Here is a 12,217-nt window from a genome sequence, read left to right on the forward strand (position 1 = left end):
TGTCCCTCTCCTCTGTTCTGTCTCCATGGTTCTGCAGGGTTTGGGTCCCCAGGCAGAGGTGGTGGTGGTAACAATGGAAGATGTCCTCTCAGGGCCTGGGGATCTTCCTCTTGGCCTCTGTGATACCTCTGTGGTACCCACCCAGCCCTGGGTGCCCTGGGTGCCCTGGGTTGAGGCTCTCTTTCCACGGAGGTTTCTCTTCTCGTTACCTGTGTCAAAAGAGTCTAGGGGAACATTGTGTCTCCCTCTGGTGACTACTGCTGGTGGTCACAAAGGTCTCCTGCTTAGGGTGCATCACCTGCCACCAGGTGGTGCTGAGGGAGCCAAAGTCAGCTTTGAGCCTCCGCTCACCTGGGTGGGGTCTGGGGGGGGCGGGTGGGATGGAGGCTCCAGCGACATCGCAGAGGGAACTAGGGCACATCTGCTCCAATGTCTTCTGCTGGCAGAAGCAGGAACTGGGGCCCAGAGAGGAGGGATGAGTTCAAGGTTACTTCAAGGAGCGATGAGACAGAGAGTACAGGGCCCAGCATGGAGCTAGGCCAGGCAAGGCTGTGCCCTGTGGCCATGGACTAGTGGAGGAGGCAGAAGATATATGAGGGGCTCAGAATGAGGCGGGCTTGGAGCAGGGACATTTCCATGGCATGGAGATGGCCAGGCTAGATTTGCCCAGAGTAAATAGGGAGATTGGTTGCCTTTCGGGCACGCAAAGAAGGAAGAAAGGCTTTGGTTCACAGGGATCTTTGCCACACGACCGACCGGCCTCCCTTCTCAAGGCCTTGCTGGTCTCCTTTGCCCAAGGGAGCAGCTCTCCCATGTTACAATCAGGGCACAGAGACATGAAGTGACAGAAGTGGGCAGGTGCAGCAGACACCCCTCTGTGCCGGCTGGGGAGGGTGGCCTTGGCCTGGGGAGTCTGACCTCCCAGGCTGAGCTGCACTCCTTCAGCTGTGCGCCTCAGGTGAAGCCCCCATGTGCACATGGGGCCCTCTCAGGGGCAGTCGCCCTGTCACCCCTAAGAGCGGTTTAAACAGAACAAGGACAGCTAGTGACTTAAAGAGACCTTGAGGTCGAGGAACCTTGTAGACTCAGGAAAGGAAAAGAAAAGCTTGGGCTTGGGGGTGGGGCAGGGACAAGGGGATGGGAGGAGGGAAGGGAGAGGCTTTCAAAGAGAGAATGAAAGAAATGAGTTATTCCAGTGTGGGGAGCTTAGAAAAGTCCACTGAATCTTTTAACAACCCTGTCAATTATTCATTTTCTAGTGTGCGGGCCCTCTGGTTGGCCTCAGAGCTGCTGTGAGCAGGGCGGATGGAGGGAGGGAAGCAGAGAGAGAGAGAGAGAGAGAGAGAGGGGGAGAGAGAGAGAGAGAGAGAGAGAGGGAGAGGGAGGGAGAGAGTGGGGGGTAATGGGGGTAATATCAGAAAGAAATGGGAATATACAAAGACAATGGCATGCATGTGTATATGTGCATGGGTGTGTGTGTGTGTGTGTGTGTGTGTGTGTGTGTGTGTGTGTGTGTATGTGTGGGGGCAGGGAGAAAGAGAGAGAGCAAGTGAGAAATGGTGGGGTGGAGGGCAGTGGAAGGGAACACCCCTGCTTCAACCTCTGGGTGGAAAATACACTGAATACCTTTTCTAAAGCCTGGTCCTCCTCCTTCAGGAAGTCTTCCTAGGTTCTCTCTCCTTCTCCCCTCCTAGAGGAAGGTCCTTTGTCTGGATCATGTCCCCCTGCTTGGCCATCTCTAACATGTTCATGCTTGTCTGCTCTGTGAGGCTGACGGTCTGTGGCTGTTCCTTTGTGAGGGGGATCTCCAGTTTTCGGGCCTCAGTCTCCTCTCTTGCCCCCATGTCCTCACTGGGTGTAGGACAGGGCACTCACTAGACTGATTCATCCTAAGCTTCTGACTAGTCTCATGGGTCTTTGTGAGTGGAACTCCGCCCCTCTGAAGACTGAACAGACCCTTTCAGCTTACCTGCTGTGGTGGTGGCATCAGGAACACTGGCTAGCTAGAGTGATGTGGCTCAGCTGTCTATGGGATAAGGACAAGATGCTGGCAAAGTGGGTCTTCAGAGAACTGTCCCTTTCAGAATGATCCAGGAGCTCAACATTTCCAAAGAAATGTATGTTCTGGGCTGCTCATCAGGGACGCAATTGCTTCCCTTAGCTCTGCCACGGGTCCTCCCCTCCATCTCAGTGGTCCCACCCAGCACTGAGCTTTCTCCTGCCCTGAGAAAATGGTCCCTGGAATATCTGCATTAGAGCTAGGTGTCTGGGGATGGAAAGAGATGGCTGGGCTTGGTAGGAGTCCCAGCTGGAGTCTGTGTGCTGTGAGGGGCAGGGAGCATTGCACACGAGACCACAGACCACAGTCCCTCTACCTGCTCCTCTGTCCCCAAGGAGCATCTTCCCAGAGAATGTTCAATTTTCAGTGCTCCCAAGTAGACTCGGGAGAGAGCCAGAGATAAAATGGATTTGAGGCTCTGGGGAATGCTTGGCGACACTAGACAGAGACCGAGGCGCCACGGAAGTCAGGTGATGCAGAGGCTCAGCCAAGGCCACAGAAGAGAGCAGAGGGGGCCACTCATTCATCCTCGGACACTGCACAACGACTGCTGTGGCCCAAGGCACCCTGCCTCACTCACAGGCTCTGCTGATGACACTCCCTGGTACAAGTCCCGAGTCACATACCTCATGATTGTGTCACTGCTGCTCGGGTGCCTCGGGGCTCCTCAGGTATCTGCTGCTATAAGTCTGCGCCTTGAACCTCAGGTGCTGTGCCTGTGCTCTGTCCCACAACCATGCCTCCCTGCCCTAAAGTGCTGGGTGACATCATCGCACATCAGTGTCTATTGCTACGCAGCCACACTCCTGGCCTCCATGGCTGTGTTCTGTTGCTTGTCACAGAGCGTGCGTCTCTCGGTTGCATGAGTTCATCCACTGCTATGTAATTTTCTTTGGTTGCCATGGAACAGTGTGACCCATGGCTACACAGCTGCCTGTGATTGGCATGGAACTGTAGACTGTTGCTACCCAACCGCATTCTGTTACTTGCAACGGGGTTTCTCTCGGCCATGGGAAGGTGTATGGCTGGGTCCCGCCCTCATCTTTCTGAGCTCTGGCCTGTCGGTTTGTAGGATAGCAGCTAGGATAAAGTGATGGCATGGGGGCTGGGGAGAGAGCGGGGGGGGGGGGGCAGCGAGAGAGTCCATGTGCTGTGTTGGAGGGCTGAATCAGCATGGGAAGATAAAGGCTGAGGCCAAGAGTCACGAAGGAGGGTTCAAGGTTAGCATGGGTCTGGAGTAGCCTGGAAAGGGCAGGAAAGAGGGCCCCGGGCTGCAGCCTTTTACAGGGCATGGAAGGTGGGCTAGCTCACCACAGGCCTCTGCAGCTACCCAGAATTTTCTGGATGCTACATAGCATGGATTGACAAGGCCAGGGAGCCTTGGGCAGGTATCATATTACTTCTGGATCAGGTCATAGCCACCGTGGGTAAAATGAAAACAGGTCACAAATGGTGGTTAATCTTGATCAGAAATTTTTCCCTAATGGCTGACCTTAACTTCTCAGGCTGTGTCTAATCCCTCTCCTTTGGTTGAATCCTTAAGAAAAAGTCAAAACTAACTGTCTCTCCGTGTGATACCATCCTTGCTGACATTTAAAGTCAAGCCTTCAAATGTCCACCCATCAGATCCATCCTACCCTGAAAGGCCCTTTTCCTCCTTCTCTCTCATTCATTACTATTCTCAATCAATTTCATAGATGCAATGGGCCTCCAGTCCGGCCATTCCACTCCCTTTTATGTCTCCCACCACAGACAAATGCACAGCATTAAGTTACGTGTGTTTACCATTGCATATGGGTCTGGCTCTCAGACTTGCTGTCCTCAGCTCAGATCTTACAGAGAGCCCCTGCCATTCCCAGCATTCCCAGTGGGGTGGGGCTTGGTACTGCTAACTCCTTGCTCACACTATGTTCAGGATGTTCAGGTAGGGTCTGTATCTCTGCTGTCAGAGGTAGTGTGACTAAGGGTGAACTCTGGCCTCTGGGGTTGGGTAGGGCCGAGGCTTGGTTGACTCACCTCAAGGCAGTGGGGGTTGGGGGGCAGGAACTCACTGACACTCTTTGGTGGTAACCAGGGAGGACCACCTTTCACCTTCTCCTTCCTTCCCATCTGCCCTTTCCTGTAGTGGCCCCTTCACTTTTACTCACTGCCCTGGCTTTTTAAAACCAACTTCCTTTTCTGCTTTGGGTCAGGTTGTGCAGGCTGACAAGAATTAGTTTACTGCTGTCCCGAATCTCCCAGGCCAAGAGATCTGTACCTTTATTTTCAATGCAATTGATGTCTGGGCTAGAGGTCGCCCCTGAGTCTTGCTTCTCCACAAGGCAAAGGTGGAGTGTGTGGACTAGAAATGTTTCTGAGAGCTGTTGCTCAGACAGGAAGGCTCCACTCTTGGGGAGGGTGCTCCATGTGGGGACCTCTTGGGGACACTCAGCAGCCAGCAGCCTTTCCTATTGTCTGATGGGACATGTTTCAGAAAGGTGCCAAGTGCCAAGGGTGGACAAGGAGATTGCCAGTAGAGAAGGGCAAGTCCTCAGGAGGAGACCTGAGGATTAGGTTGGTGGCTTTGCCTGGGGCCTTTCCTTGGGATCTTTGGAGCAGCATTTGCTCATGGGATCCACTGTGGAGGGCTGTAGGAAGCCACATTATGGAATCTCTCATGGTCACTGACTGGGGTGGTGATACCTCCACTTGGGACTTCAGAGGGATTGTCTTTTGAGTATATGCTCTTTTGCTGTCTGTACCAAGAGGCTGAGACTCAGAAGAGACCCATCCTGAGGCCAGGTACCAGCATCAAAGACAGGTACTGTGCCTGAAAATAGTGTCCCTTTTTTTTTTTCTTTTTTCAAGACAGGGTTTCTCTGTGTAGCTTTGCGCCTTTCCTGGGACTCACTTGGTAGTCCAGGCTGGCCTCGAACTCACAGAGATCTGCCTGCCTCTGCCTCCTGAGTGCTGGGATTAAAGGCGTGCGCCACCACCGCCCGGCCCCCCCTTTTTTTAAAAGTGCATCTCAACTACACCTTTTATAAGTTACAGCTAGTTTCTTGGGGGCTTTCCACAGCCTGGGGGACATACTCTGAGCTGGACATGACTGAGCAAGCATTACAGGAATTCTCATAAATCCCATGAGAGCCCACAGGTGAAGAAACTGTGAAAGGGAGTCACACCTTCCTCCCACCAGCTCGTCTTTAGGGGTAACTCACATGCAGAGTGTGCCAAAGGAGTGGTCCACTTGCCACCTGGGGGGTGATCTCAGGGGTGGTTCCTTCCCTATTGCCCCAGCACAGTACAAGTCCTCCCTGTCCTAGGGAGAGGCACTCACCATGTCACGCAATGTCTGAGGCTCCTCGGCTTCCTGAGAGGATTCTGAGGAGCTCATGGACCAGGACTCACGGATGGCACCCAGATTCTCATCTAGGATCTTGGGGTTCAGAGTGGGCAGAGCCTTGCTCTTGTTTGGTGTCAAGAAGTTTTCTGGCCTCTAAAAAAAAAAAAAAAAAAATGGAGACTTTGAACTGGCCCTTCCATGGTGCCTGCTATACTCCAAGCTCCCTGGCATGGCTCAGCAGGCCCTGCACACCTGCCCTCTGTACACTCTCTGTCACCTGCCCCTTGCTTAATGGGTCCCAGACACAGTGTCCTGTAGCTCCTCCAACAAGCTAAGTGATTCCCTGCCTCAGGGCCTTTGCATCTGCTTCTTTCTCTACCCAGAGATCCTTACACAATTCCCCCTTACCATCATTTGGGTCTGGCCCATGTATAATCTTTTTGGAGAAGCCCTGCCCTTTGACACAGAGACCACACTCCCACTCCAAAGTAACCCCATCATTCATTGCATACCGTTTTACAGTGTTCACAGTAATCACTCTATGAAAACACCTTTCAGACAGTGGGTTTGCTTATTGACTCTCTCGGCCTTCTCCCAGCGTTCACACCAAGACTGAAGTTTCACGTAAGCAAGGGTACTATTATCTCCAGTGTCTTTCTCACTGTGGCTGCTCAACAAACGTTCATAGGTGCTCAGTGAGTATGCCACCAATGGCCTCCATACCCAGTACAGTGATAACTTCTAAAATGCCCTGCTCTTTTCTCCCCCTTCCCATCACTCACTTTGATCACCCCCTTAGAGTGTCTCTCTGTGCACTTTGGTGAACCCTTCTTCTTCATGACCCTCTCTCGTCCTCCCTCCTCCTCCCTTGGGGAAGCCCTGTGCCTCTGTCCTCTCTTGGTCAAGGGTTTCCTGGGTTGTTCTAGCCCAGCATTGGCTACCTGTACTTTCACATTGCTCTGCGGTTCTAGGCTAGCTTGCTATTTTTGTTTTTCCCAATAAAACTTTATCTTCCTCCTATGTTCTTAGGGACATGTGTCGGCGGTCTTTTTGTGGGGGTGGTCACTTTAAAACTTGTTTGGGGGCTGGCGAAATGGCTCCACGGGTAAATGAGCTTGCTGCCAAGCCTGAAGATGTGAGTTTGATCCCTGGGAACCAGGCAGTGGAAGGAGAGGGTCATCTCCTGCATGTTTCCCTGACCTCCACACATGCACCATGGCACACGTTGACATGTGCACACATACACAAAGTAGATAAAAGTGTACTAATTGTTTTTAATTAAGGAAAAGTTATTTGAAACCCATTGTTAGCTCTACCAGTTCGACAGTTAGTTCTACAGTCTCCTGGTTTTCAGAGGCCTCAAATGTGATGCAATCTCACCCCGCGTTAGCTGTTGGAATCCTCGCTCAGCCTCAGTGCAGACTTATTTATTCACTGGATGGTGTCTTGCTAGAAGCAAACAGAGCCATGGGCACAATGCCAAACAGGAGGGATGTGCTCGGGGCTCCAGGTGGCCCCGTGTCTAACAATTGGAGTGAGGAGGGTACCTGAGTACCTCACTTCGTGGACACTACATGGAAGCCTACACTCCTGGACTACGTAAACGGAAGACTATGCACTCAAACACTGAGGTGTTTGCAATGATTTCTTTATGTGCCATACAATTTGGGGTTCAGAAATGCATTATAACACAGGGCTTCTACATGCTATGTCAGCAGAGTTAGGGATCACTCACACACACATGGAATCACCTGGGACATTCTAGGCCCCAATCCCTCTCTTTTGAATGGGTATAAAATAGATAATTCCTAAGAGAAACATCTATAAATGCTCTTGGCATGAAAGAGGGATGCATTTGGTAACCCGAGGCTGACTTCAGCAGGCCATTTAAATCTGTGAACATCAGTCCAGCTTCCTGCCTTATCTTCTCCTGTTTGAAGAAGGGCAGGATTCACTTAGATGTTTCCCAAATAATACCGAATCTTTTATGCCCTGGAAGTAAGTGCCCAGTGCAGCATCCCACTCACACAGTTTGGGGTTTTCTAAGTGAGTGTTCGGATAAGTACCACATCTGTCTCCTACTCAGAAATTTTGAACACTTGGGGATGGGAAGATTGTTCAGAGGTTAAGAGCACTGGCTGCTCTTCCAGAGGATATAGGTTCTATTCCTGACTCCCAGCAACCACGATCTGTTAACAGCCCTCTTCAAACTTCTATGGATACTAGGCATACATGTGGTACATAGGAATATATGCAGGCAAAATATTCATATATATAAAAAATATTTTTTAAAATGCTGAACATCAGACTGACTGCAGAGGGATAGCTATGAAATGCTTATTGGGCAAATTGATGGTGGTAGAAAAATAAGGAATAACCAGCCAGGGCAAAACCCACCTCCCTAGTGACCAGGTGGGTCCAAGCTCGGGTGAGATGCTGATTCAGGACCCGTAATGACATTTCTCCTCATTTCCAGGCAGAAAGCCAATCTCAATGCCCTGGATTTCATAGACTGCCATCTAATCCAGTTAGCGGAGGAAGTAGGAGTAATGAAATCAAAAGAGGTCTCCAGAGGTGGCCCAGTCATTACAGAAAGCAGGGACAATTGCCGAGGGAGTCACCTCCCCCACTGCCTGTCTCCTTGCTGTCCACCCTGTATGGTCCCAGGACCAGCTAGGCCAACCCAGTGATGTGGAACTGATGTTTTTGGGTCAGAGTTACACACTCACCAGATATTTTTAGGCAGATTCTGATACTATGTATAAATCCATTTAATTTCACAACAGATAAGTTAAAAATGAGACTCTCAGTCCAGAACAGTGAATCCATCTCACCAGCCTCTCCTGGGCAGGGGAGTATCCCGAGGAGGAGGGAAGGCTGGCAGAGTAGGAGGGGGCAGGAGGGAGCCAAGCCTCGTGGGTGAACTGCCTATTCAGGCCTTGCTTGGCTCTGCTAACCCCATTCTTTTCTGTCTGCTCACCCCGCAAGCTTGTTTATTTGCTTTTCTATTTGGCAGGACTGCTGGGGCAGCATGGGGCTGACAAGTGGCCCCTCAGTCTGTAGCTCCGTGGTGGGAGCAGATCCTGCTTCATTAGGACCGTAATTGGGGACTGACTTTGAAAGCTCAAAGAGATGCATGGCCATGCACCAGCTCAGACACAGCACCCAACCCAGCCCCTGCACTGTGCCGGGCGGCTGCACACCACGTGAGAAACACGGTGGGAGGAGATGTCCAGCAGGCACTCTTACCAGCAGAGTGGGGTCTGTCGAGAGGCTGGGCCAATGGCATGCCAAGCTGGCAGCATTTGAGGTCACCTGTCTCCCCTCCCTACCCTCAACACCTCTGCTGCCCTCCTCCCTACTCCATCCCCTAGATCCCTGGTCATGCAAAATGCAACAGCTCCTGCTTGCCCCGGCAATTACAAAGCAACCGGGCTGCAGCTGCTGTCCCTGGTGCTGAAAGTGCCCGCCTTCCGGCCAGCCCGCCTCTCGCCCCGCCTTGAGCTTTCTTGGTGGGGGACACAGGCTCTTAATTCAATTAGCTGGCCCTGAACCCTCCCCAGGGAGCCTGGAGCGGAAACTGACAAATTCTGTTTAACAAAGACATTTGTCCCCCGCCCCGCCAGGCGTAGGGCTCTGCTCTCCTGTATCCCGCTCATTAGGTATCTAACAAAGTGCGTCCCAAGAAATCTGCTTCCCATCGCTAGTAATTCAGGAGGCCTGATACAATTTTCTCCCTGATAAGGGTGGCTCACCCGCTGGCAAGCACCATAATGAGCCCCGTGCAGTGGCTCCCTGATCAGTCACTGCTTTGCCATTTCCTGTGGGCTGCAGTTGCAGGTTCTTATCTCTGCAGCTGTAGGCGAGGCTCAGACAGCAGGCCCTTCAAGAGAGCTTGCCTCCCATGCATATGGCCAGCCTCATTTATGGCATCCTGAGGGCTGTGGCAGCTGTGGCAGGTTTGAGCATCTAGGTCGCTCTCCCAGCCAAAAGGGGCCCACGTGTTAATACTCAACGGATCCATGATATATCCCTCAGAAAATGGTGTCAATACCCCCCAAAAGCAAGGGGCAAGAATGGGGGTGGTAAAGATTTTATTATTATTATTATTATTATTATTATTATTATTATTATTATTATTATCATTTTTAATTCTGTTGGGGTGTTAGGATTAAATAGAGCCCCGCCTGTTGCTTAGTGGGTTGGCTGTGGGTTCATTCACTCTTACGGGCCAGAAATCGTTTTTTACCTACATTTCATCAGCCCCTGTTCACATCTGGACAGAACCACACACTACTGCTGCTCAAGGATTTTCTATAGTTGTCCACCACTTTTTGGCCAAGTCCAAACCTTGTGTCCTGGCACCCACCCCATCCTTCCACAATCTGGGCCCCACTTACAAGTCCAGGGTCACTGTTACTACAGCATCCCCACGTCCCACAAGCCTTCATGTCAATGCACATACTGGTCTCTGATACACCTCTGCTTTCCCAATTTCCAAGCTACTATCTGAAGTAGGACTCAAACCATGTCTCTTGGTGACACTTCCCCTAGCCCTGTATTCTCAGTGTAGCGTCTCACGCTGGATGCTCAGGTGATGATAATCTGTTGGAGTGCTTTATTGCTAGGTACAGGTCAGGGCCTAAATAAGTAGGGCCCTAATGAAATTACACATGTGTGATCTCGCCTGGGCCAGGGATCTATCTGGCTTGGCTGGAAGACTAGGCTAGTGCAGTCTGGTCTTGAGTTGGTGAGAATTCCTAGGCCAGCTCTCATTTTCTTAGAAGTTTTTCTAGAAGCCTCTACTCTCTCTATGTCTTCCTTTCATGTCTTCAACCAACAATTCATGCATTGAGCTTGTAAGGAGAGCAGCACAGAGGATGTTCCAAGCCTCCAGGTTCCTCAGCCTGCCCAGCATCCTGACTTATTCCTTGAGAGGTATTTCAGGCTCATGCTCTCAAGGCAACAATGGCCCCAAGGCTGGCGATAAATTTGAGATGAGTGTATCAGGCCTCCTGAATTGCTTGCACCAGAAGCAGCCTGGATCTTGGTCTCAGACCCAGAAGCAGGTCTTTATGTATCCATTTCTTCCATAGCCCCAGATGCAGTCAGGGAAATTCAGCAAATTTGACCTCTGGAGAGATTATCATCACCTTTTTTATTTCTTCAGTCTCAGAAAATGTTCTGTGAGAGCTGAGAGGTGGCTCAGGAGGTAAAGGTGTTTGCCATCAAGTCTGACGACCTGCGTGAGCGCCGACTCCTGCAAGGTGTCCTCAGACCTCCACATGCATGCCTGCTATGGAACACAGTCACGCGCACACGCGCATGTACACACACACACACACACACACACACACACACACAATGTATGGCGGAAATTACTGTGAAAACAAATGAGGGGCTGGTGATGTTTATCTTCAGCCCTTGACAAGGCTTTTTGATGTCCGCATGAGCAGAGAGCAGCTGTCAGGAGGGGCAGGTGCTGAGTGATGGATTAGTGGGGTTCTGGTGTTCCCTTATCCCAATGCCCTGCCCCCATCTCTCAACTCGGTATGCTTGTCAGCAGCTCTGGTGCACAGTGCTGAGAGCTCCCTTCCTGAGGGCTTGCAGGATCCTGTTCTGGGCCTCAGCACAGGCCCCAGCTCTCTCCTCAGCAACCGTTACCTTCCTGAGAATGCAGGATTACAGCTCCCATTACAGATGAGAAAAGGAAAGCTCAGAGAAGATCCCAACCCAGGTCTGAAGATGTGCACTGTGTGTGTCTTGACTGTAATCGTTGGCGACTTGGACCCTGAGGCAGCGGACAGGGAGGACTCTCGGTGTGTCATAAAATCAACATCTAGGGTGACCTTAAGCCTAGAAAATGAGCTGAGATGAAGGTGAGGTACCACAAGCATATTTTAGCACGTCTAAGCATGAAAGAGCAGAAGCTCCAGGTGAGGGTGGGCTGTCCTGCTCAGGTGCCGTAGCCTGGACTTCAGTGGCCCTCACTGCCTCGGAAGGATTCAAACTAGCAGCCTCCAGCTGCACGAAAGGAGAGCATGTGTTTAGCAAAGGAGTGATGGCCTTGTGCCACCCAGTACTGCCAATGGCGCCTCGCTGTCTTGGAGGACGTTTTAAGAGAAGAGTGGTCAAGATTTGATAAACAGGAGTCAGAAGTGAAGTGTGTGAAGGGCCCATCACGGGGGAGGGCTGCTTCAGGCTGGGGAGGGTAAATAAACTGTTGTGGCAGATGCATGCATGTAATCCCAGCCCTCAGAAAGCTGAAGCAGTAGGATCATAAATTTGAGGCAGCCTGGGATACACACTGAGACACTCAGTGTTTCAAAAATAGGAAAGCAACACCAAAATTTGCAGATGCCGGGAGGCTTGATGTGAACATGGGAGCTGAGTTCCCTGGAGATGGGCTGGGGAAGGAGAAGACAGGCCAGTGGGAGGGAACACGGAGAGGAAGGAAGAGGCTTCCAAGGAGGTATAGAGACCAGAGAGGGCTCCTGTCAGGAAGTGGGGGAGCTCCTGTCCCAAGGAGCAAGCCAGTAGAGTCTATAGAACCGTGTGTGTGTGTGTGTGTGTGTGTGTGTGTGTGTGTGTGTGTGTGTGTGTGTGTGTGTGTGTGTGTGTTGTTGGAAGAAGTACTAGACTCCCTCCTCTCTGAGGTAGGCTGTATGCAAAGAGTGACATGGGAGACATGAGACTGTGGTGTCCATATTGTCCTCAGAGCATGCAGCACCCACGAAGGCAACTCCAGAGATACAAAAAGCAGGTGGGAAGCTTGGAAGAAGGGTGACGAGCCCTGCCCTTGTGACCTTGCACCTGCGACCCAAGGGCCAGGG

The 12,217-nt window shown here is 51.4% G+C and overlaps 1 protein-coding gene across 1 annotated transcript in view; it reads right to left on the bottom strand.

Moving 5' to 3' along the window:
* Ccdc33 (coiled-coil domain containing 33) overlaps window positions 1-12,217 on the bottom strand; it is a 102,473-nt gene that overhangs the window by 26,489 nt on the left and 63,767 nt on the right. The window contains exon 13 of the mRNA XM_052761970.1: window positions 5,379-5,537. Coding sequence (XP_052617930.1) covers window positions 5,379-5,537 — 159 coding nt within the window. The remainder of the gene's footprint in view (window positions 1-5,378; window positions 5,538-12,217) is intronic.

Source organism: Peromyscus californicus, unplaced genomic scaffold, assembly GCF_007827085.1.
Source record: "Peromyscus californicus insignis strain IS unplaced genomic scaffold, ASM782708v3 Scaffold_11__1_contigs__length_118956290, whole genome shotgun sequence".
NCBI classification, from domain to species: domain Eukaryota; kingdom Metazoa; phylum Chordata; class Mammalia; order Rodentia; family Cricetidae; genus Peromyscus; species Peromyscus californicus.